At 40.1% G+C, this 26,975-nt stretch overlaps 1 protein-coding gene across 2 annotated transcripts in view; it reads right to left on the bottom strand.

Annotated features, from left to right (window-relative positions):
• Nucleotides 1-26,975, bottom strand: part of ANK3 (ankyrin 3) — a 295,498-nt gene that overhangs the window by 135,023 nt on the left and 133,500 nt on the right. For both annotated transcript variants that reach the window (XM_030568802.1, XM_030568803.1), the window contains exons 9-16: nt 20,453-20,551; nt 14,473-14,670; nt 12,215-12,313; nt 7,008-7,106; nt 5,388-5,486; nt 3,267-3,464; nt 2,309-2,407; nt 1,495-1,593 (exon numbers count right to left, since the gene is read on the bottom strand). In XM_030568802.1, the coding sequence (XP_030424662.1) occupies nt 1,495-1,593; nt 2,309-2,407; nt 3,267-3,464; nt 5,388-5,486; nt 7,008-7,106; nt 12,215-12,313; nt 14,473-14,670; nt 20,453-20,551 (990 nt within the window). The remainder of the gene's footprint in view (nt 1-1,494; nt 1,594-2,308; nt 2,408-3,266; nt 3,465-5,387; nt 5,487-7,007; nt 7,107-12,214; nt 12,314-14,472; nt 14,671-20,452; nt 20,552-26,975) is intronic.

Below are 26,975 nucleotides of genomic sequence, written 5' to 3'. Positions count from 1 at the left end.
AGGAACACTTGAGCAGGGACCAGCTGATTCCCCTATAGAGGGCAGCAGGAAGCTGTAGAGAGGACAGTGTGTTTGTGTGTGTGCTGGTGCTAAGACAGACCAAAATGGAGCAAGCAGGCTCCAGCAGAGAAATCTGGGACTTGCTTTATGTTTTCTTTCTGGTTTGTGTTTCTTGGAAAATAAATAGAATCCTCGCTGAAGGGCCTGCGAAACTGATCTGTTGCGTGCATTACTGAAGAAGCCCATCAAAGATGAAACTGAGGCAGGAGGCTGCTTGCAGGGCGACCCTGAGGCAATGAGGGGGCATGTGGGAGTCTGTCAATGAAATATGATGTATAAGAGACTACATTTCCCTCTGTGATCTGTCTCCTCTTTAGCCATGCAGAAAGGCTGTGTGTTATGTCTGTATTTGGTCCCACTGCAGAGGAAGACAATCAAGAGGTGTAGTTTGTGCATATATGATTTTGGCCTCTCCACACAATCTTCATCTTCAATATTTGTTGTTTGGAATGCTGTTTAGGACTATGCCCATCACCATCGTATCCACCATGCTTCAGGCCTATTTTATTTACTGATGTTGACACACTGGTGATAAATGGTGAAAACTGCATTATCCTGGGCTTTCTGAGCTAAAACTATCCTGGGCTTTTTAAGTCCAGGGGATGCTGTGGGATTTCAGAAGAACCCATCATGGATTCGGGCACATTGGACTTCCCACACCCCTTTTTAAGTTTTATATTCATATATCAATGTTTTTAGGCTCATTCATGCAGATGTTGCTCTCTCTATATCAACCCATGCTCCCCCGGTGCCCCCCACACACACCTGAATTCTTGTGCTGTGTTTTGTTTTGTCCTGTCGACATTAAATTGCAATCTGTTCAAGGCTGTGGCTAAGTTTTTCTGTTTCTAAATACTGTAATGAGATCCATTTGCAGTGCTTCAGAAATGCCTATTAAGAATACTAATGCTCAAACTGACAAATCCCACCCTAACATGTTTTCCTAAAAGGATGCTGTGACAAAGTGCAGGGCTATCACCTGGTGTCTCCTGAACAGGGAGTTAACCCCAGCTCATTTCCCCCCACCTACCTTAGCACAGATGCTAAGGGGAAGGGACATAAAGGTGCTTGCATGTGAGACAGTGCTAGGGAGAATGCCTAGTGGGAGGCAGGATGGGCTCCATAATGAGTGGTCATGGTACCTGACTGAAACCCAAGTTGGCTGGGGGTGGAGATTCTACTGTTAACTAATTCTACCTCTTTATTATAAACACTATCTTTTGGGGGGAAGACCTTGTTGGTTGCCACTCTTTCCCCCTCCACTGAGTCATTCTACCAGCCTACAGATCCCTATGTGGATGAAAGACATTAATGAACAGGGTCAACAGGGTGCACTGTAACTGGAAGCCATAATGAATAATGCTGAGACAGAACAGAGAAAAAACGATATCAAAAGCACGTCTGCTGTTCCCTTGCATTGCCCAACATTTGTACCTTTGCGGATGCATGAGGTGAAGCTCCCTGGTCCAAGAGCAGAAGTGCCACTTTCTGATTATCGTAATGTGCAGCTACATGGAGTGGAGTTAAACCACTCTAAAAACACACGCAGAACAAACAAGCATTGTTATAACTACCATCAGTGAAAATGCAGGAGTGCAAAGAATTAGGTTAAACTAGGTACGGTGAGAACACAGTGATATTATTCATTTCTGTCTCCAAACTCTCCATTAACTTTTGAGATAACACACCTTAGAACAGACAAAAGCTGTTTCTTGTCTGCTCACACACTTATTTAGGGTAAGACTGTGACTTTGCCCCAGGAGCAGACCAGGAAAGGAATTGGGACTTTGAATCACTGCTCCTGTCCTAATTTCCCTTTGCCCAAGGGTGTAAGTAAACCACTACTGATCCATTCCATTTTCCTGTTCACGGTGGCTCAGCACTGTCACGTTGTGAACCTTTGGCTCCTCCAGTTCCCTGCTAACCAGCGTGGGGAATGTGAGAGCAGCGTTCTGTCCCCCTGATCTCTTCCTGTGCTCTGGCTGAGCAGGGGAGTCAGGAAGCGCTTTACACTTTCTTATTTCCCTGGTGGACACATGAAAGAAATGACAGTATTGCCCTAATGATGTTAAAATCCATTTCTCATGGGATTGCTGACCTTACTGGGATATAGCTATACAATGATGAACAGAAGATTTCAATTAAACCCAAAATTGTGGTAGTGGATATTAGCAAGTGCTTGTGTGATAATAAGTAGCTGCTATGGTATTATGTACATGAAAGTGGGCAGTGGCATTTTCTGTCCTACCTTTCCAGCAGCATCTGGAGATGCATTCTTCTGAAGCAGAAGGTTGGCTACTTCAATTTTTCCATATTTTGCAGCTACATGCAGAGGAGTAAACCCTTTCTGTAAGAAAAAAAGGCTACATGATGGTCTTGGACATTCCTCTGCTAGAGGTGTCTGGCAGTTCCAGTCACACAGGTGGCTCTGGCCTATCACGTTACTTCTTGTTTCCTTTCCTTCTCTTACATAGCTGTTAACCATAGTAGGTGCAGCTAGTCTGTCTCTTCTTTGTTTCCAGATGCCTTCGTGAGCCTGGAGGCAGTTCTTTGCAGGGGAAAGCCCAGACACCCATTGAAGCAGCTGGAAACAAGGAGCAGCAGCCAACTAGGTAATCAGAGTAGATTTCCACTGACAACCAGCAAGTGCTTCATTGATCACCAGTAGTCCTGATCCTGGTCCTGGTTTGGGAAGCACCCATATCTGTGCCACTTGGTGAAAATTTCTGTTGTGCACTCCTTTCGCTATGAAATCAATATACATTCAAATGGAATCATTACTATCGTTTGCCTGGAAAAGGGTAGACATTTTGTCATTTGGAAGAGTAGAAATGTTTTTGTCTTATGGTAAACAGCCTAGAAATTAGTATTCCATCAGCTAATGTTCATCACACACAATAGGCATTGCTAGACAAATGTGCTAAGCTTAGTCTTTAAAAATCAGACAAGTCTTCAAAGCAGATTACAGATATCCATGAGAACAACTGATCTGTGACCCCCCCACAAAAATCAATGTTTTTATCACTGGGCTATATTATAAATCAAACATAGAAGTGAAAACATGTTATCTGTATCTTCCCAGATAATATAATGTAGTTAATTCCTATGTCACTTGATAGGCACACATGATTCCTGCACCAAATTCACTGGCAACTAAACCAAAACCTTTTAAAGCATTTGAGCGATCACTTCTACAACTCCCTTACCTTTGTAATTATAGCTAAAGATGCACCATGATCCAAAAGAACAGAGGCTACATCTTCATGTCCCTCTCGAGCAGCAAGATGTAGTGGTGTATACCCAGAAGTAGTGGCTGCATTCGGAGATGCTCCTTCCTGTAACAACTGCTGCACTATATCAGCTTTTCCCAATCGGGCAGAAATGTGTAGTGGTGTTTGGTCATCCTAAATATAAAGATGACAGGAATACAGTACAGTCTGCGTAAGGACATTATTTGCTGAAATGTTCTTGTCATACAATTGTAAATGACTATTAATTCTATCAAGGCTAAAACTACTGAATAGTCCATGCTGTTTTTCCTCCCTGACATATGATTAAAGGATGTAGTGCCTGAAGGTGATTTGTTACAGAATATGTTCCCCACACACAATGTGATCAAGAATAGAAAATAAGGTATTCAAGTATCTCAATCTGTCCCTGCATTACATCATTTTACCATGAAATTATATTGCAGGCCATGTTGCACTACGGGCCTCATCAAAGCTACAGTGGATTTAGATCTGTCCCTTGACTGGATTTATAGAGGTATTTAGGCACTTAGTGGGATTTTCGAAAGCATCTATGCACCTAACACCCAATGAAATCAATGAATTATAGGCTCCTAGCTGCTTTTGAAAACCTCACTATGCACCTAAATACCTGCAATATCTAATCACACCTGAAGGAGTTTGGGATGGAGTGAGAATCCTTGGCACTTAATTTCCTCATTTTACGTATTAAACACATCTTTTATGCTTATTTAAAGCAATTCCGTTCATAATCTCTGTCTCAATAATGGGGAATTCCAGAGAAACTGGTAAAAAGTTTCAAATCTGTTTTAAAAAAAAAAAGTAAGGATGCCCATTATACTTGATTATGTTCACTTATTTTTTTAAAAACAGAATATTACAAATATTATATGTCACTGACAACCATGTTCTTTTATAGAGATTGCAGTGACTCATTTCAGAACTGCAATGTCACTGTACTTAGGCCTAGGAGGTTGCTCTGAGAAGAGCTTCACAGATTATTTTCAGTGAAGAAAAATAAATAGTCACTTGAGTGTAGTTTGTGACCTTGCACCAGGGACCTACCAGATCATTTCACCTTCTTTTATTACTTGTTTCTGTAAATTATGTACTGACATTTTCCTACACTTCCACACTGCACAATCTTGGTTCCAAGCAATCTCAGTTATCTTCAATAAACCATCATACCAGGTCACACCATCTCCCCTTGTTCCTCCCCACAAAGAGACTAGGAATAACCCACATTTACCTAATTCTACATTCTTTGGTGGCAGCACCTTATTCGAATTGAGACATCCTACTTCAATAACCCACTCCTTAATACCTGATCTATTATGGAGAAATTCCTACAGGTAAATTGCTATTGCTTTGAAACCACTATTTTTTTTGTCCGACTGTGACATAGCAGTCCAACCCTCACTGCTTTCTTCTCTGCAAGGCTACTACATCTGACTTTTAGGTGCTCCAGAGATGTCAGCACGGTCTGGAGTCCTTTGTGAAGCACTCTTTCAAAGTACACCTCTACCCCGATATAACACTATCCTCGGGAGCCAAAAAATCTTACCGCGTTATAGATGAAACCACGTTATATCAAACTAGCTTTGATCCATCGGAGTGTGCCCTCCCCCCACTGGGTGCTGCTTTACCGTGTTATATCTGAATTCGTGTTACATCGGGTCATGTTATATCAGGGAAGAGGTGTATATTTATTTTTTGGATGTATACAGAGCAAAGCTTTGTGAGATGATAGCAGATGCCTATGGCACAGGGATGATAGTTATACTGGATGGGGGGAAATAGTTTTTATTATGTGCAAAACTGAGAGGAAAAATGACCATTGGTACCAGCTTGACACCATCTGCCTTATCTATACATTTGTAGTGCACTCACTGTAGTATTGGAGCAATAAACAAACAAAAAAAGATCATTACCACAATATAAAGACCAACACACATGGCTTCACTTCCTTGCTCCTTCCCCAGGGGCTGGGAAGAAAAGGTTTCACTTTAACTGGCAAAACTTCCTGGCTTTGCTAAGTGTACCCTTTATTTATTTATTATACGCGGAATATCACCTTACCTTAGCTTTAGCTTCTACCTGAGCTCCGTTTTGTACTAGGTATCGAACAACTTCTGCTTGGCCAGCTCTGGCAGCCATATGTAGTGCTGTTTCTCCTCTCTAACATGTAGTAGTGAAAGCAAAACATAGTCAAAGATTCAGTAAAAACAAACAAACCATGTTTAATCAGTAAAAAAAACCTCATGATCCAATTTAAAATAATCCCACATGATGATTTTTTTTTTTAAAGGAGTAGTTTGTGAGCAGCCTGTGGAAGCAAATCAATATTTGACCTCTAGCGCTATACCATGGAAAGTAATTTACTCCAGCATCAGTTTGCTAATAGAATAGTACATTAGTGTTCTCTCCTTTTGTTGAAAAGAAAACAAAGCCCTTGTTCACCTGTAGTCTATTTACAATGTTAAAATAATGTCAAATTAAATTGACCACTCAGTTGGTCAAACATTTAGAATGATTACAAATTTTATGTATTCAGATGTGCTGATTTTCCATAACAGATTCCTGTTGTTATGCCCCATGACCCAAATGTCTGTTGTAATCTGACAAGTACTCAGTTGAGTGAACACAAAAAATCATTACTAAGTAATAAATTCAAGGCTTAACAAAAGATGTAAATCCAAGGAAACCAGAATGATTTCAAGAGGGAAATTGTTTTCTTGATTTTTGTACTTCACTGGATCTTTTAATCCAAATGCTGCCTAAGTTACAGATGGTGCTGCATGTGTGCACAATTTAATATTGTTTACAGAACAAACCATCTATGCACTGCTCTCTTCTGATAGTGTCCATCTCTGTTTTGAAGAGAGACTTTCATGCCAAATTGTAAAAGAAGGATTCAAATTTACATCCTTCTTTTTTCCTAAAGCAATGAGTGTAGTTTGTCAAGTACACACCTAAACACCACTTCCCTGGGAGCCTGGGGCATGCAGCACTCCTCCAGTAAAAGTGCACTTGTATGGCTGTATGGACACATGCAATATGTCCTGACAATCTGCTGCAATCTGTTGACAACAACAGAACTTGCCTTAAATGGTAAGGCCTCTGGTGTTCTGGGGAAGCAGCACTCAAGCAGTCAAGTGCACTTCTCAAAAATCAGATGTGCTAAGTTAAGCTATAGTGAGTGAGTTCTCCTTCTTTAGGTTAGCAAATAAGTAGATTAATATATAAGGCCATGTCTACACTAAAACACTATAGCTGCAATGCCACAGCTATGCTGCTGTAGTGCCAGAATGTAGATGCTTCCTACTTTGACGGAAGGGATTTGTCAGTCAATGCAGGTAATCCATCTCCCCAAGCCGTGGAAGCTAGAGCGATGGAAGAATTTTTCTGTTTCCCTACCTGTATCTAGACCAGGGTTAGGTCAGCTTACCCACGGCTCTTAGCATTTAAAAGTGTAGGTCAGGCCTAAAGCAAAACTTTCTCAGGGTCCTGTAAACCCTCTTGAGTGACCCTCGGCTCTCGCAACTCCCACTGACTTCTTGAGGAGCTATGAGTTCTGATCACCTCTCAAGAGGTGGTCAACACCTTACAGTACTGGACCCTTAAATAAATACCAATATCAGAGATTCTAGTTCATTAAAAATGTGTTTCCATGCTACTGAGAAGAAAGCCATTGCTCACCACATTGGTAGCATTGGGTGATGCTCTGTGATGCATCAGCTGTGACACAATATTTACATGTCCCATGAAGGCAGCAACATGGATTGGAGTTAGGCCCGACTAAAAACAAACAAACAAACAAACAAGCAAAATTAACTCGCTAGTTTTACATTATTGTCTTTGAACAAAGCACGGGGACACTGAACAGTTTAAAAATCAATATATCCAAGTGCTTGCTGTTTTAAAATGACTGAACAAGGCCTTGATCTTGGAAAGACTTACACAAATATTTAGCTTTAAGGACATGTGGAATTGGGGCTTTATATGTGCTTAGGATTGAGGGGTATAAATAATAAACATTGTAGTTAGTTCAGCAATACATGATTTCACTAAAATCTACACATTAATGAGGAACGTGAAATTTTGCTTCCACTTAAAATTTTGCTTTTATATTAAACGTAACATTTTTTAAAGAAAAAAGAAATTTTCATTATAAACCAATACTGGACTGGAAAAAAAATGGATACAACTGTTTCTGGTATGAAGATGAAACTTGCTGAAACACAGGGTTAATGCAGGTGGATTTATGGTCGTTCCTCCCCATGACCTTCAATTTTTTTCCTGAGTAAATGAAAATGCTCGTTGATCATATTGGTCAATGTTACCCATCTACTTCCATGAGAGGAGGCGAGTTCAAAACCACTGCAGAGTGCAGAAGAGTGCTAGCTCTGCAGAATGTTTCCTTTCTCCTTGAAACTATGCACACTTCCAGGACTAGAACTCTGTGGGGCTGCCCTACCACAGGATTTGGGGGGATAGACAGGGGATCAACCACTCACCTGGGCACACTCCCTTGCTGACCCCAAAGATTTCACGTCAGAAATCCAATAAATATTTAATAGTTCTCCAAGCAGCATTAGAACCCCAGAGTCCCCTTCACAGCTGCTGCTGCTGCACAGCTGTGGTGGAAATCAGCAAGTGTCTGTATGTTCTCTAATGGAGCTGTGCTGCAAGGGGAAGGATATCCTTTATAAAGAGCTACCGAATCTCTATGGATCTCAAAAGATCTCTTGATTATGGTGACTAAACTCTCACCCCATTTAATCAGAACTGTGAATAGGAAACTGCAGGTTTGTCTCCAAATCTGGAAAAGCCAGCATGAGACAGGATGTGGCCCAAAGGATCTAGTTTGTTACTAACTCTAACTCAGGGCCTGTGGGACGCATGTGGCCCAATTAGCATAGCTGTGTGCGAAAGGCTGCGGGCTCTGGGCTGTCCTACCGCAGGCTACTGCCGGCCCCATGCAGCGGGGCTTGGGGTACGGGCAGCCGGCTGCCATCAGCCATGCACAGTGGGGTTCATAGACCCAGTGGAGTCTGGGTTCTAGATGCCCCCCCGGCGGGTCTCAGTGTCTGGGCAGCAGACTTCCCTGCTGTCCAGCAGGCTCCGGGCTGCCCTGCTGCCTGGCTGGGCTGCCAGTTCCCCAGCCGCAGGGCTCCGGGGTCCAGGCTACCAGCTCCCCTGCCATATGTTAGGGCTCTGGGATGCCCCATACAGCAGGACTTGGGGTCTGGGCAGCTGGCTGCCACCTGGCCGCCCCGCAGCAGGCTACAGGGTAAGAGTCTTGGCTTCCCCCTCAGCAGGCTTCAGGGTTCAAGCAGCCAGCTGTTGCCTGCTCCCCTACAGCGGGCTCCCTGCCCCAATCCCAGCTCCCTGCTCCTGGCCCCACTCTGTAGAGGGGTCTCTTGTCAGAGGGTGCTGAGCATAGGGATTTGTGGGGTGGGGGGGGGTGGGAGGCATAGTGGTTCTCAACCTGAAGCCCAGCTGACATTTTATGGACCCCATATGCAGCCCACAATGGTAAACAGATTGAGAATCACTGCTCTAACTAGTTGTATTATTTACTATCCACCTTCATTTATAACACTTTCCTTCAAAAATTCTTTCCTGTAAAGAATTTTTGAAGGTTTTTTTTTTAAATCAGAAAAATAAATCTGTTATCAGATTTCTTCACAAACATTAACCCATGTGCAAAAAAGGCAAGTTTTCAGTAGAGAAGGGGGGCAAGATGGAGGATCTATAAAAAGGTATGCAATAAACAGTTGTACAATACTGATGACATAAGACAAATCACATTTGGGACCAACTTTTTCTGTTCTACTCTTGACAAAAGGACAGAACCTGTTGGTTTCAGATTTCTCTAGTGAAGAACACTGTGCAGCTGTCTGGCCAATGCACTGATGGCCAAATAAGAGATTAAACCACCTTTGTTCATGACTGCAAATGTAGTGGTTCCAAAATATCCTCTTCTGCAGCTTCACCATCACAGGTCACCATGATATACTAATGGCTCATGACAGAACTGACAGAAGTGGAAGGGAAGACAGAGCAGTAGTGGTGACCAAGTGCATTATAATGTGTTTTTAAAATCCATGTTGTGGTTGTGCAGGACATGAAGAAAGTATTTCTTCTACCATAACACCTGCAATTCTCCTGCTGAAAGAACTGTTTCTGGGTTGTGGATAACCTTGTTAATCTGGGCTGTCTTCACTAGGTAATGGAGTTGAGCATTTTATGCTGTATTTTCTAATCCCTTGTGGATAAGATCACCTAGACTCAGACAACCACTGCACCTGAGCTACATTTTTGGCCAAAAGATTCATAGTTGGGTCAACCCAAACATTGTTTGAATTCATGTCAATTTCAGAAAATGGTTTTGAAATAAAAAAAATGTTTTTTTTCTAAGTTTCAAAATGAACTGTTTCATCATTGAAAATGAAACATTTCCATTTTTCAGGCCACATTCACAAGGGGATTTTAGGTGCCACTCACAAAAAACCCAAATGCCTCCCCTTCTTATACCCAATAGCCCAGATATTAGGACACTCACCTGGGAGTGAGAGATCCAGTTCCAATCCCCACTCTGAAGCAGGGACTTGAACCAGGTTTCCTACCACCAGGCTCTAGGATATTTTGGGGCAGGTTTCTCTCAGTCTTCCCTTCCAAAGCTGTTCCATTTTGTATAAATAATTAAATAGCCATTGGAGCAGGACCAGTATCCAGATGTCTCTCCTCCAAGGTGAGTGCCCTAACACCAGGTTATAGAGTCATTCTTTCTGTTTATTCTATTATTCAAGTATTTTATACAAAGTGGAACAGCTTCACAGTCTGAGAGAGATCCATGCTAGAATGCACCACAGGCTGGCGGTTAGAGCACTCACCTAGGAAAAGAGGAGATCTGAACCTGGGTCTTCCACGTCTCAAATGAGTACCCTAATCACTGTGCTGTTGAGTATAAGAGGGGCACCACCACTTCCTCCTTTTGGTTTGGTTGTTTTTTGGTACCTAGCCCTTCATTTCTTTTGATTTTATTAAAAAGGTGAAAAAAATCCCCCAAATAAAATGTTTTATTGGATCCAAAATGAAACCTTTACTTTTTTTTTTTAACTATGCCCAAAATAAATTTAAAAATTGGTTACAGTTTGCCCTGAACCAAATTTCCCTCCCTATTTTTCTGAACTGCCAGTGAAATGAAAAATCAGTTAATCACACAGCTCTACAAACTGCCTATTTTCACAGTTAGAAAGCCAAAAGTGAGGAGAAGAAAGACAGTGTCTCTCTTGCTTAAGTTTCAGTCTGTGGCTCTCATTCATGTACTGATGGAGCTTCAAGCTATGACCTGAAAGTCAGATTCATGTCTCCTTTAGCTAGTTCAAACCAGTTGGGGCCATTGCTTAAAGCCTCCCTAAGGAAGACCAAGATGTCTGCTTCCTTCAAGGAAGCACTACTTAGATCCTTATTCGAGAAAGTATATCCTCATGCAGAAAAGTTCTCATTTTATCACTCTGTTATCCAGGTAGAGTACTGGTTGATTTTCCATTGAATAATTTAAAAAATTGAAACAAATTCACACTTCAAAGCTCTGAGAGGTAAACTGTTCCCAGGTGTAGCCTGTTTAATTTCCTTAATGGAGCAGCTAATTCTTTTTCTAACTTGACTCCTTGTATAGATATCTCACCTTTATTCAAGTGACCGTTATTCTTAACTTGACAGGGTTCTGCACACAAATAGGACCAAATTTCCAATGGGGTTTCATTCGGCCTCTAAATTTTTGCCAGCAATTGTGTGTGCACAATCATATGAAGCCCTAAGTAATAGCAGACTGATGTCTGTTTGATTTGTAATCACAAATTTCTGTGGATGAACGTCATTTCTATGCAGAGCTATCACAAGGCCTATGAACCACATAACTAGGGCCCTACCAAATTCACGGCCATGAAAAACGCGTCACAGACCGTGAAATCTGGTCCCCCCACTGTGAAGTCTGGTCTTGTGTGTGTTTTTACCCTGTACTATACAGATTTCATGGGGAGAGATCAATGTTTCTTATACTGGGGATCCTGACCCAAAAGGGAGTTGCGGGGGAGGGGGGATCACAAGGTTATTTTAGTGGGGGTCACGGTATTGGCCCCCCTAATTCTGCGCTGCCTTCAGACTGGGTGGGCAGAGACTAGCAGCTGCTGACTGAGGGCTCAGCTCTGCAGGCAGCAGCACAGAAGTAAGGGTGGCAATACCATACCGTGCCATCCTTACTCCTGCACTGCTGCTGGCGGCAACTCTGCCTTCAGAGCTGGGATCCCAACCAACAGCCCGGCTCTCCAGCTGCCCAGCTCTGAAAGCAGTGCCACCACCAGCAGCAGCACAGAAGTAATAGTAGAAGTACCACAATCCCCCCTACAAGAACTTTACACCCCACTTCCCCACCAGCTTCTTTGGATCAGGACTCCTACAATTACAACTGACTTAAATAGCTGAAATCATGAAATTTACAATTTTTAAAATCCTATGACCATGAAATTGACCAAAATGGACCGTGAATTTGGTAGGGCCCTACATATAACCCTTCAAAATAGGGTTTTTGTTGACCTTCTGCTGGGGGTGAATTTCACTCCATGTGTATAAAACTGCAGGCAGAAATATGGAGATCCTTTCTAAAAATCTGCCCCATTTCTGCTGATGACATATCATCTTTGGAATTTAAAAATAAATTCATTATGTAGGTGTTCTGATCCGATAGTGTAACAGTATATTTCTATTTGCATTTGCTAATCTGTTCCTATCCAGTTGAAAATCATTTTTACTTTTAATAGTGTATATTTGTTAAGCAATGCACATGTATCATCTAATTGAACAGAAACCAAGCCATACATGCAAGCAATTCTTCTTACCTCAGTTACAGCTTGGATAGATGCACCATGTTTCAGGAGAAGTTCCATAACCTTAATTCTGTTCTTCTTGCAGGCAATGTGAAGAGGTGTGAAACCATTCTGTTAATGAGAAAGGAAATACTTTCAAACACCACCTATGCCATTACTAAAGTTTGTTTTACTGAATTTTTGTCACTTTTTTCTTTCATTCTTTTTGTGTCAATTAACTTATTTTTAATAAGATCACTTTCTCACATGAAATATATTACTAATACAATATATTCTAAAGAAAAATATTTCTACAACCTGTATAGTGCACTTTTAAAACAACTTCCACCTTATTTTACAAGGCTAGTAATGTGCTGCTTCAATAGTATCTTCAATATTGATACATACATATCAAAAGAGCTTCCACAGAGAAGTTTTAAAAACAGCTTACTGAATTGGGCCTCAGATCTGATGAAAATTAACTATATTAGCTACAGCAGTATAGAATTCCATATGCTTTCATAGACATACAAGGTGGGTGAGGTCATATCTTTTACTGGACCAACTTCTGTTGGTGAAAGAGACAAGCTACATGGAGCTCTTGGCTCTCTCACTAACAGAAGTTGGTCCAATAAAAGATATGACCCCACCCACCTTGTCTCTCTAATACTCTGGGACAAACATGGCTACAATAACCCTAGATACAACACATGCCTTCATAGCATTCAGTCAGTGCAAGTGTATGTTCCATTTAAGTATAAACAGAGCCTCCATTTATCTGGGTCTATTAATACAGGATAATGACCTGGAGAAACTAGTACTAAAGAACTGGAAAATGGGCCAAATGAAGCATAACTGGGACAAAACTGGCCACCAGGAATATCTGGATGTAAAGAGGCTTTTTGGGTGGCATAGAACTACCCAAACAGCTCTGCGTTGTCCCCTGTCTTTTGAGGTCCCCAGCATAGAAGGCACATCATGGAAGTATCAGCAGAAGCAGCAACTTGATCAGAGTGCATTGCATTCTGGTTATTTTTTATTAGTATAAATGGTCCTTAGGAAGCTGCTATAAGACAAGACAACTTAGAACAGCTCTGAGGTTGTTCTGAGGCCCAGAATACAGGAGGTACAATTGAAAATCATTTTAACTTGCTCCCCAATTCTTGTGCTTTAGCTGGAATAGAGAATCTGACCCTGTACGTGAATGAGTTGGGGGTAAGGAGATTTATGGCTATCTGATCCAGACAAGTGATTGGCTGCCATCCAGCAACCCTGCCCAAGATATGTTGACATATTTAATGAGACTTCAGTAATTTCAGAACACAGCCAAAATAAATATTACAGGACTAGAAGCCAAGCAACATTCTGCACCCATCAGAGGGACAGACATAGCACAATAGCCTTCCCTCAAAGCAATAAAGATACGATGAGGGGTTTATATGGAAGAGAGTGGCTGAAAGAGCAAGGAACCTTGTAAATCAGGCCAATTGTAAAAAAGGAATCAAACCAACCCTGATTGTGTAGAGGTTTGTAGTTCTGTACAGAACTCATGTAGTACTTATGAAATCAACAGCCTAACAGCATTGACCTGAGCCCAGTACAACACCAAAGTACAGTACAGTTACTGTAAGAATTCAAATTTTTTTAGGATGATTATTAAAGGTATATTTATACAGACCTATTTCTTTACAAAGTGAGCCATGAGAACACCTTAAAACAATATACACACACATTTGGAAACAGTTTATTTGTATGAAAAGGCAGTTTGTTTTGTTTTTAATGTAGAGAAGTGAGTATAAAGACGCAACTCACTAAGAATATTGTGGATATTTGTTACATTACTTATTCTTGTTTTGCAAATTTCAGAACACTGTGTACTCAAATATCCTCTTTATTTTAAATGTCTCATTCATTTCCTCTTTGCAAATGTTTAGAAAATTAAAATTTCTCCCAGGCTGACAACTGCAGCAGTTAAGATTGCAGTCACTCATTCTGCTTAGAATTAGAGAATCATAATAAATATCAAAATGCAAAAGTGCTTTGGTTACACTAGAAATTACATAAATCACTATTAACTATCCATAAGCAACAGTTACACAGACTGCACAAGAAAAATGTTAATATCAAATTAGAGCTACAGTAACTTTTCTTGAACTCTACAAATACAGCATTAGCCTCACTGAATGTCAGATCCTGTAAAATTTCAGCCAACAGAAAATAACTTTCAGATATTAGACACTGCAACTTTAGAAAACTGTTTAGCTCTGACTATTAACCCACTGCGTACTCACCAGTGCTTTGGCATTAGGATTAGCTTTCTCGTCCAAGAGAACCTTGGCAACTTTGAAGTGGCCACAGTGGGCGGCAACATGCAATGCAGTCAGATAGTCATTAGTGACATCATCAACAGGCACGCTGTGCTGAATCAAAAGCTGAACACAGTTTAAATGATCTCCTTGTGTTGCCATGTGCAATGGAGACAAACCATTCTGTAAATAAAAAGAAACAAATTGAAATGGACAGACATATAAAATTGTATGCTTGTCACTGAAAAGTTTCTTTGTAACAGAGCTTTACAAGCTCCTTTGTTATGAGAAATCCCACACTGCATTATATAGAAACTAAGTGAACTGGGTCAGCTTCTGAGGTCTTTACTCAGGTAAAATTCCCATGGAACTTTGAGTTTGCCTGAGTAAAGAGTAAGGTCAGGTGTACATTAGAAAACGTCTGCTGACATAGCTATACCAGCAAACATCTATCAGCAACCCCTCCTAGCACCGATGCAGCTTATACAGGTTCCCTCAGTGAAATAAGTTATATTGGCCAAAGCACTTTTATGGCAGTATATAAATGTACCTACACTTGGCTTTTAGATAGAAATGTCATAAACCACCATCCCTAACAGTCATTAGTAAAACTGCAAAAGTTTCTAGTGTAGACCTGACCTAAGTAAAAACTCAGAATTTGGCCCAATGAAAAGCACTGAAAAGTCATGCTTTCTATGGAGAAATCTGTTGGACATTCATCTTTATGAACAATAGTTGTGATGAAAATATGTTTTATACTGCTCACAAAACTCAAGCAACAATGTACTTTTACATATACATACACAAAATAGTTGTACGCACAAACCACACAAAGAAATAACTCAGATAGAATTCTGAATTACTGAGTCCATTTCATGGTGTTAGGATTAAAACAAGAAAAAATAGACAGGAACAAAATAGATGTTGTTTAGATGAATGCATATCGGCGCATTAAGCAGATAATGTACTAAAATTACCTTCTTCACTTTGATTTATTTAGTGATTTAAATTTATCAATCAAAAAAGTGAAAAATCTTTAGTAAAGTTTTAATCAGTATTCAATTATATTTTTACAAAACTAATTCCAGTTCAGTTGCTACTACAATAAAAAGTAATGTTGGTGATAATCTAATACAAATGGTTGAAATATGGTTTTTAGATCTAAAATACACCATGCTTACTACCATGAAGAAATCAGAAAACTCTTTTTTACAGATGTGGTGCCCTCATGTGACCATGGTCAGCATGTAACTACTCAGTGGCTGTTCACAGACTTTCTGAAGCTGAGGACTGCTTTTCTCCCCTTTTTTAAGAACAGGACCGTATAATAATAGGAATGACAAAAGTTATAAATAAAGGAGGAAATGCAAAGTAAACATGTTTTTAAAAGCAACGTAGAAGAAGGTGAAAGCAAACAGGCTAGCTGAGTGACATCATTTTAAACTATATTTAATGTATAAAAGCAGGGGTTCTCAGACTGGACCAAATCTTAGAAGTAAGACTATTTTGTGGGCACCTCTCCCAGTATCATGCCACACGTCAGCAGGAATTGTTTACATGGAAAATTGGTATTTGGAAAATATTTAATGTAGAGTTAGTGCAACGAGATTAAGCTTTCTGGGCCACAGCTGAGAATGGCTGGTGTAAAGAATTCCCCTAAGCTATTTGTTTACAGTAAGAGTCACTAAGAGGGTTCAACACAGTTCTGTTAAATAGGAACTTCTTCAAGTGAGAAAAGTGTAGTTTATTATCTTAAAAAGAAGAGTGAATAAATTGCCCTTGTATAAGTTAATAGCAGGGGATGACTTGGAATACACAGAAGGAATTCCAAGTCTCAGAGGCAGCTATAGAGGAGGGAGTGTTGTGGCCATGACAACACAGAATGATGTGGGAGGGGGTCAGTAGAAGATGAAAGAATACAGTGAACAGATATGAGGAGCATAGCCTGAGGAGGAGTAGGGTGGATTATAAAATAGGAGCAGAGATGGCCAAGAAACACATCTAAGTGGAAGAGTTGGCAGGAATCTGGAGAAAAGCTTTGAGAATCACAGAAATGCAGCAGATAGCCAGAAGGAACAGCACAGACCAGGGGTTGGGACTGGATAATAAAGAATCTCAGCAGTAGACAACTAGAGGGATGATGATATAGTTAAAGCACACAACTGGGAACATGCTTTATTCCTGATTCTATTGCTGAATAAATACACTATGTGATTTATTTATTTTTTAGTTGACTAAAGTAACTTTATTGCCTGGACACAATTGAGTGGTGGTGGTGGGGAGGAGGGCACCAAGCCCTCCCCCACATTTCAGTCATTGTTAAACAGTGACAGTGTGGGGCCCGGGGGGGGGGGGGGGGGCGGAAACAGGACATACCCCAGCCAGAGCCGAACAGGCACTATATGATCCCAGGTAAGCCATTTAACATTTCTGTGCCCATATCTTTCCACTTGTAAATGCTTCTCTACCATAGCCACATTGCAAGGCATAATTCACTGATGTTTGTAAAGACCACTTTGGGGTCCTATTGCCAAGGAGTTCAGTAGAAATCCATGAGGGGAAACAGAAACGAAAAGGTTAATGGTCATACTATGTTTGAGAAGAAAAGTAGCAAAAGACCAGAGAGATCATAATATTATAGCAAATCGCTGAGTGGCAAAGACAAATGGGTTTTAGAATCAGCAAAAATAATGACATGTAGCTCATTGCTCATCTTTCATCTGTAGCTGTCAAATTGCTTTACAAAGGGTAGGGGGAGTTTCATTAACTTCATTTAAAAAAAAAAACAAAAACCATGGAAACAGGCAAACAGAGACGAAGTCTCCTGCCCACTGTCTCACATAACAAGTCATCAGCAAACTCAGGACTTGATTTGAGGTCTATTGACTTCTAGTCCCATGTCCTGTCCATTAGGCCATTGTGCCTCCCATATGAATAAAACTAAGGATGTAATAATGTGAAAAGGGCCTACAGTGTACTCAACAATCTTTACTAGGAAATAATAAGAATAAGAACTGAAAGAGTTCTATGAGCCATCTGAAAGCTGTAAAAGTTAAAATTCTTTCCAAAAGATTTGTCATGTTTTAAGGAAGTTCTTATTTGATTAGAAGAGAACTCAGCCAAGTATTTTTTCCAGAGGACAATACCATAGTTCAGTGCCAACTGAATGTCATTCAGTGGTATTCTGCCTCTCAGCTTCCCTCACAAGTTCTGTCAAAATTGACATATCAGAGAGAAAGCCCAAGCAGCAGAACTTCTGTTTTTTTTCTTCACTTTTTCTTATGTGCCTCTATATAATAAGATTTCAGGATTGTCACTGCATACCTGTAGAGTTGGTATGAAGTGATGGAAACAGCTACAAGCATGGTTGAGAGCTCTTTTTGTTAAGAATATCCCCAGATAGAATCATCATATGGTTTCACAGTCTGTTACTTTCTAATTTTTAAGTTTTCAGCCATTTTGACTTTACAAATTATATCTGTGGTATACAGCTACAGTAAGGCATGTATCTATGCCATGCCAAGAGTCCTAGACTATTATGATATCAGAGGTACTCAACAAATCACCACCCTTATTCTACAGCTAATTTCCATGTCCCAATTGAATTATTTGTATAAAGGAGATTACTTGGGCCAACTAGCACATCCATGTGCCCAACGGCCACCCACACAAATCTCCCAGCACAACCCCCCTAACACAAATCAACAAAACCACCCACATAATATAACCAGCATACACAATAACCCCAAATACACACAGCCCCTTATGCCAGCATAACCCCGTCATTCACCACCCACACAAATTAACACAAAATGCTCAATACAACTCCACCTACATGCAGATCAACACAACCATTCACACAACAACATTACCACCACACACAAAACCTCCAAACATCACTCTGAAGTCAAGAATGTCTGTTGAGTCAGTGTGAAATGATGGAAACAACTATAAACATGGTTGAGAGCTCTTTTTATTTAGAATATCATCTGATTAAATCATCACTGTGATTCATGGCCTATTACTGTTAAGTTAAAGTTCTCAGCCGTTTTTGGCTTGTTTACACACATGACTTTATGAATTACACACGTGTGACAGCATAGGCTTTCAGCTACTTGTTTAATACGTAGCTTAGTCTAGGGCTTGTCTAGTATTGTAGTGTGCCACATTGCTGAATACAGTTATTTAATCACTTTGTAGGCCAGTGTCTGCAGCATGTAGCTATATTACTTTAAATCCAGCAACACAACCTCGATTTTTCTGATATGTTCTATTTGATACAAGATAATGAGGTTTAGGGAAGGTTTGTGGTTCTCATCTTTTGAAACCACTACTTCAAGTTTGAAGGACACCCTGGAAAAAGTAAAAGATTTAAGAACTACTGAACTAGCATTCAAAAAGCTAGTTATATTTCAGGATAATGACAAGAACTGGCAATTTATACCACAAAGAAGTGATAAAATTCCCCAGAAGAGTCACCGTATTATTATGATGGAAAAACAAAGCAATGGGGGTATAAAAGTTGTTCGCATTAAACAAATCACAGACACATCAGTGATTGGGAAGAGCCCTTGAAAGATGGGTCAAACTAATCCTGAGGAGAAGAGGCGCTTGGTAGAGGAGAAAAGTGTGTGTAAGGAAAGCTGCATGGCCTTCCCCCAATATAAAGATGTTCCAGGTAAAGCTGCAGAGGGCTCCTTGAAAGCTGGCTGTGTTCCCACCTACTCATGCAGCAGTCCCTACTATAATTAGCAATGGGAGGGACTCCTATATACAGTCCTGGAAGCCTAAGGCTTTGTGAGTCAATGAAAATTTCACATCTAGAGGATGTGCAGGACCTCTCCTCTGCTCAGATTAGCTAGGACAGTACATGTGCAAATGCCTCAGGGAGCAGACAGAAGGTGGCACCACACCCAACCAGGCCATGTACCAGATATATCTCATCGGAAACATAATAGGTGAACAAGAAAAACTTAAATTATTAAAAATAAAAATCAAGGAAACTCCAAACCCCAAAACTTCTACAGGCAAGTAAAAGAGGATGGAGAGAGAATAGGACAGGTTAGGAGAAGACAGAAGCAGTAAATGCTCTGGGGCATGGCATGTAGGGAGAAAGGTTGGTGTATAAGGGATCCTGTGAGAGGGGCTCCAACAAGCCGCATTAGTACATTAGGATTTTTCATAACAAGTTTCTCCACCCAAGTATATCTACTCTAAAAGGAGACGACAAAGGTCTCTCTCCTCCCTGCCCACAAAAGGAGGAGGAGATGTACAGTGGTGTCATTAAAAAATCAGTTACTATGCTTTGACTTAAAATCAGAGATAACTCTGGTGCTTGATTTGCCACTGTATAGCAAGGGTTGGCAAATGCTAACTTTTTAATGGGATCCCCTGCATTTGAAGTAGGCTGCCCACTCCAATGAAGATGATTTGAAATTTCCACGAAAAGCTTTATGGAAGGATAGCCATGTATTTGCTATGCTCTGACAGAGTGTAGAGATAGGAAATGAAAGAATTTGGTAATGAACCAAGAGCTCTGCAAATTACAGCAGCCTCTGCAAAGAGATATTACTACATTTTTATCTTTTATCCCTGTGGTACCTTTGGAACAAGTTAAAGACACAGTCTGTATGTGTGCAGTATAGAACAGTCCCATGGAATCAAATGTTTTCTAGCCATCTGAATTCTGAGAACCAGTATATATATCATATTGCTCTCTTTGCTCAGAAGGAATCTTTTTCCTGTATGCAAAAATCTCTCAATTAAATGTCCATGAACAACACATACTGTTTGATACATGCACATAAGCACACTACAAACAACACTCAGTCTGTCTCCAACAGAGTTACTTTAAATAGTAGTTATGAAGCTGGACCAAGCAAGAAACGTAATCTAAGATATACATAATTACATCCAGAGAATCTTCAAAGATTATTCTAGCCAACGGGTGCACAGTACCATTTACCTTGGTTTTGGATAGAATGGGCGCGCCACGATCAAGTAGCATTTTCACAACCTGTTCATGCCCACTTCTTGCTCCACAGTGAAGAGGTGTCAGCCCATCCTATTGAACACAAGAATCATAAACCATTAATTGCAGATACTGTTCATATTTTAAGTATGCATTATTGCATTGAGTTTGAGTGTTCTTAACAATATGAGAGTAATGCATAATTAATACAACAGATCAAATAACATTTCTTGAATAATTTATTCCACAAATGACATGATATTTTCAAACAGAATATTCTTTATGTTTTCATTATGTATCCAGCTCCTGCATGTATACATCTAGGATGACAGCAGAACTGTATGATCAATTTGTAATTCAGATCCCAGCTATACTACATAAATCTGTGTTCACTGAACTTAATTTCAGCACATGATGGGTTTAAACCAAAGCCCCTGACTGTGATTTTCTAAAACTGCATATACAATTTCACACCTAATTTGAGCACACATTTACCATGATGGCATACACAAACAGCCTTCAACTTCCTAAGACGTGTGTCCAAAAGTGGTAGTTTCACGTACAAATTAGGCATTCCATGCATATGGATTTCTGACATGCACACATTTTAGAAAATCAGGTCCATGATTTGGTCAGTGTGGACCAGGCAAATGTGCGTGATTCCCATTTTGAAAAACACATTATTTAGACTTGAAAATGGTGTTATAGAATGGCATCAATTTGCTTTTGACTCACTGAGCAAAATATCTTAAACCTATGTTGTAAAATTGGGTTTAAACTATCATCTCTCTTTTATAGAGTAGAGAGGAGCCTTGAGGTTATGACTGGTTGCGCAAGTCGGTCTAAACTTGTTCCCTTTTTTGGGACAGTTTTTTTAATTCTATCATACACCATTTGCCCAGCGCTAGTTGTTTTTATTTAAAAATACCTTCCTTAAATAAGATGATGACATCTTCTGAGATTTACAGGGTTTTTACAAATTGATTTGATTATTCCTTGACCTGTACCCTGCTTACAATTTTTAAATAATCTGTCTTGTGCACTGAATACTAGGATGGAACATACTGTACTTGCCTTAAGCAATTAAGAGTAAAGTCATCATTGACTTTTTCAGCACCACATGACATTATGCCTGTTACAAATAATGATGTCATGGCTTCCAGGAAAATAGAAAAGAAAAATAAAGCATTTTCAGTCATATCAAACCTTCTTATTTGATATAACCAAAATAAATCAACAGGAGATGGAGCAGCATAGCATATATACTGTATATGCACTAAATACTTCAATGGAGCTTTTCCCATAACAAAGATATAATTAAATAATCAAAAAAGTAAGAAAATAAGTATTATCATTTTATATACAATAAATGAAGGAAGGAGTCTTTTTTCACTGACTAATAAATACCATTCCAAAATGCATATAGATTGTATTGACTAAAAATGTTGCAAGTGTCATAAAACCGATTATTACCTCAAAGAATTTAACACACAAATGTAAAGGTGCTGTGCTATATACACTGTAGTAAACATCTTAGAACCATTAAGATAAGTAGTTATTGCTTGAAATTTTTTCTCACATGTAATCATTTAATTTCTTCCCGAACATTTCTTAATTTATTTCTCTAAGATAAATCATCAATTTATGATCTGCTCAGCGTAAGTGGCAGCCCAGGAGTTAGTTGTAATTCAGAGAGCCTTACAATCCCTAACTGTCTTGGCTCTTCGTATTTGGCGACAAATTTGAATACTTCAATTTTTCCACAATCCTGCTCCAACCTCTGCTTGCCTTATTTGTGCAAGTGCTTCCATTTAAGTTGATGGATGGAGCTAATTTTGTTCCTGATGAAGTCAATGAGAATTTGTCACTGACAGCCTGGAGGAGGATCCAAAGGACTATTTTCATGTACCAAGGCAACAGAATTTGGCTCAAGATATCCATAGCTTACCATGATTTCAGTAATTTATACCATATACTATCTGCCTTCTTGTGTTATTTAATTCTCTAAAGCAGTTGGGGACACAGTTTGTAAGGAAGATGCCATACAAAATAAAGTTGTATTACACTGTAATGTATGCCCACGGTTATAGGAAAGACATATTAAATAGCCATAAACTGTAACTTTATCATCTACTAGCAAATATTTATAATGTAGCTTTACCAAAATGTTGCTCAGAAGTATCACATCCCTACCATACCAGCAGTTTCACTGGGATAGAACATCATGTATAAAGTAATCAGGCAAGTAACCAATGGTACAAAAGGAGCATCCACTCTAAAACATACAACGAAAGGGAAATGAAATTCACCAACACCAGCTAGCTAAATAGCTGTAAACAAGAACCAAGGAACATGGAATTTAGTTGTCACTTTATCTAGCTGTCTTAGGTATGTATATAGTGCCAATCACCATATTCTCTAGGCATTTCAAGCCCGGCTATTTAAAAGGACACCGAAGCAGTTTAAGCACAAAATGTAACAATGGAACATTTTTTATTTCATGGGGTTGGGAACATCTTCCAGATCATTACTCCACTAGAGCACTGTTGCATTCTAGGACACATCACCAGCCAGAAAACACATTCAAATACAACCACAATGGTATAAGGGAGGGGATCCGGGGTATGTGTGAATACATAGTCAATCAGGCAGAAATATGGAAGGGAAATGGAAGCTGAGTAGCAATGGTGTTGATATTTTAAGGAAGTTAAGTTGCTGTAAGTTAGTTCTTATTCTGGAAATATGTATATTGCATACATTTATTCCTGGAGCCAAGACCTGATTCCTCCTTACACATTAACTTTACTACATGACAATGATCATCCCTAAAAGATAGAAATACACTGTCCATTGAGTTTTAGAGAATTCTATCTTTTTTAAAAAGTATATGAAATACATTTTATTGACGATATGGAGTTCTCAACTGTATGTGAATACATACTCACAATGGGAACACACATCTGAAGGGCTAATATTAACAAAACCTACGCACGATTACTTTGCAATTCTGGAAATTAAATGGCAGAGAACAAAGGCACTGCCTCACAATATGAAATGTAGAAAGTGCATTTAACAACAGTCACACATTGCTCAGTGGTCTCTACAGCAATGACAGAAGGATGAGGCCAGGTAGGTTCCATCTACAGGACGCAGCGCACACTAGGGGGCCCACCTGATAATGCATTATGTCTCCAGAAGAACAAGTTCTGAGAACTAGGGACATGTCAAGACCCCAGGCTGGTTCAGCAGAAAATACTGGCCACAAATAACAGGATGCATACAACATTCATTCCACTGATTTTAATGAAAATTGAATTGGGCCCCAGAAAAGCAGCCAAGTAAGCTGTGGAATCCTGTCCCTTCCCAACAGGATTCCTGTGGAAGAGAAGGCAGCAGGCAGACTGGCTGAATCAGCCAGGGCTTGATTTGGTCCATATTGCATGCATTAGCACAAAATTATATTAGTATGGAAATTAGGCACATGTTTGAGGCAGTGGATCTATAACACTACCGGCTGCAGTAATGCAAATATTGTGAAGAGTTTGTCAGAATTCCCACTGCACACTGAAACTCCATTTGTCAGAGACAGAGTGTGACTACAAAAATGTTTTGTACTGAAAAGGCATCAAGGACTGGGAATGAAAGTTTTTTTTTTAATTGCTATGTTATAAAATAAGTGAATAAAAACACAAAATATGCAGGCTGTTGATTCTAATACGTATGGAGCTTAGATTACGGTTTATGATAAAGTGAGGTAAAAAGTGGCTGTTGTACACTCAACAAGGCTGTATTGCATATGTCACAAGGCTTCTAGTTTTCTTATTTATTGTGTATGCTCAATATCATATGTGAAGCATAAATATATCACATCTATTAGGATGCAAACTCCCGTTGATATGATAGTCTGCAGTGGCTCAGAAAAAAACATTACAAATGATAATGACAATAATCTGCAGATTAAGGACTCTCTAAGTATGCACTGACATGATAAATCATATCATCTGTATTATCTACCCCTCTAAAGAACCTGGAGAGGAACTCCTACAATGCCAGTAGGAGAGCAGGAACAATTGCACTGCGATACAGGATTTCAACAACAGGAACACACACCATCTCAGTGGCTGCTTCTCTTTCTTTAGTCTCTTAAAATTATTTTTATCTATCTATCTATCATAAAAATTAACTGTCTGCAGAAAATAAACTTTAAGTAGGATTTATAACCACAGCACTGGAGCTTCACAGGTCATTTTTAATCTCTATCACTGGGTCAGACTCTGATCTCAATTACACTACTGTTAATCCCACTCCCCCCTAGTCTCCCCCAGACATGCTTCCAGCATCCAGTCTCACCTCCACAGCACCCACTCAATAATCTGATTCCTCTTTTCATAGGCCAGTAAGACCCACCCAAGTGTGGGTACGCCTCCTAAGGGTCGTACTTTTACCTCCTCCATCATCTCCTCCTGGCTAATGTGGGTGTGGGATCACTAGGTGTTGCGGAAGAAGTCAGGGCCTGGGGAATCAGCCAGCTCTTCCTCTTCCCTGCTGGGTGATATATACAGAGGAGGGAGTGGGAAAGGAGGGCTAGGGATTTGGGTGCCCCCTATTGCTGTTGCATGGAATAACTAGCCCCCAGCTAATAATAACTGCTCAGACAACTCAAAAGTAGTCCCCCTTACACCCCTCCTCCCCCAGGGACAGAAACAGCCTTTCTGCTTGTCCTCCTCAGACTATGAGGCATTTAGGGGTGCCTGACTCTCATCTAATATGGAGGAAGACTGAAGAACAGAGCTAGTGTGTCCAGAACTCACTCTGCTTCCCTGGTGCCTCTCTCCCCATCCCAAACTGGGCTGCCCCTGTAACGGCAGGTTCTCTAGCATCTAACAACAACATAGAGCAGACTTAGCTAGACTAACTGACCAGCTGAAGAGCCCCCGTGCATAGCAGAATCTTCTGGTGGCACAGAACTGCTTATTCCAATTCCCCTCAACATAGCCAGAACCCTCCTGTACTCCAGCGCTCCTTGGCTACAAAACCAACTTTGGGGGCTGCAGTTGGGTATATCTTAGAGCAGACCTGAAAGCTGCACTGGGGACCAGCCCCAGCCTCCGATTAACCTCATGAGCAGGGGCATCATGGTGTCTTACAGACACTTTTGCCCCCTACTTGGGTCCTACACCAAACACAGCGTGACACAGTGTGACCAGATGCAAGGGATGGACCTACTTGTTTGTTTTTCGAATCCAGCCATCAGTTAGCACTCAGCATTATACAGCTGAAACATTATGTATTGTACACTATATATGTTGTACAATTATTCTGAGTATGTTTCAAACACAGACAAATCTTAGAACCTGCCTACAACCTTAGTACACGTGCTGTGCATAGGGAAATTCCACTGGAATTGGGGTAGAAGGAATCCTCCCCACAAAGGAACGGCTATGTAGTAGCCACTGCAGCCTCCGGGCCATATTAACCTTCTTGGCTACTTAACTGCCCTCTAAGTATGTGGATTCATGTAGCGGTGTATCCACTGCCCCCTAGGCCCATTCCAACCCTCCTGTATTCTTTATCCCATTGCAAACTTCTGTGCTCTACTGCAAACCACACCATTAGTGCTGCAAAGGAAGGGAGGTGATAAGATTTGCTCCTCTCATATATTCAAATACATATGGTATAACAAATATGTTATTTGTGTTGTTACTGCACACTCTATGTTATTTCTTACGCAGGTTCTATGCAGCAGCTTACATATCATCAGACAGATCTTAAAATGGCATGTACAGTATGTTTTCATTTAGATATGAGTGCTGGCCTTTGATTTAACTGCTTATCAGTTGAATAAAGATTACAAGTACTTATTTGCTAATCCAGGGTAAAATGTGCTTGCTGTGTGCTACATACACAAATTCAGTTTGACACATGCAGTATCAGACAGCCAAAGTCAGTCAAGCTAATTTAATCAACCTCACTAAGTATGCTTTACTTGTTAAAATGTATTCCGGAAGACAGATGGGAGAAAAATCATTAGGGCAATGTTCAATAAATGAGTTACATGAGGTATTCACTAATTTTCATTCACAATGTTATTTACAAACTACGTTGTAAAAGTTGCCCTTGATAGGCATTCGCATAGCAGTGCGTAGGTAGGGCTTAGCATGACAATCATTCTTATTTACTGACAAAGATGCTTGAGAATTCAGCACAAAAATCAGAAACCTGCTGCTGCATGTTACGCAAAAGAGGTGTGGAGAGTAAGAGCAACCATTTAACACAAACAAAAGGATTATAACAGGAGCAACCAAATTAGGGAAATAGGAAAATTATGGTAATGATGAGAAAACCTCAAAACATTCAGAGGTTCATTTTGGATAATGACCCAAAAGTCGGCATGCTTAAATGTTATGTGACCCTCTTGAGTTTTCAATAGTGGAGCAGTTTTTATGGAGTTCCATTAATTCCTACTTCTGATCAGGATGACCAAATCCTGGTTCCACTGAAGTCAATTAAAATTACT

This window comes from Gopherus evgoodei, chromosome 7 (genome assembly GCF_007399415.2).
Source record: "Gopherus evgoodei ecotype Sinaloan lineage chromosome 7, rGopEvg1_v1.p, whole genome shotgun sequence".
NCBI lineage: Eukaryota > Metazoa > Chordata > Testudines > Testudinidae > Gopherus > Gopherus evgoodei.
The sequence above is the reverse complement of the archived record's forward strand: the minus strand, read 5'-3'. Positions and strand labels throughout refer to the sequence as shown.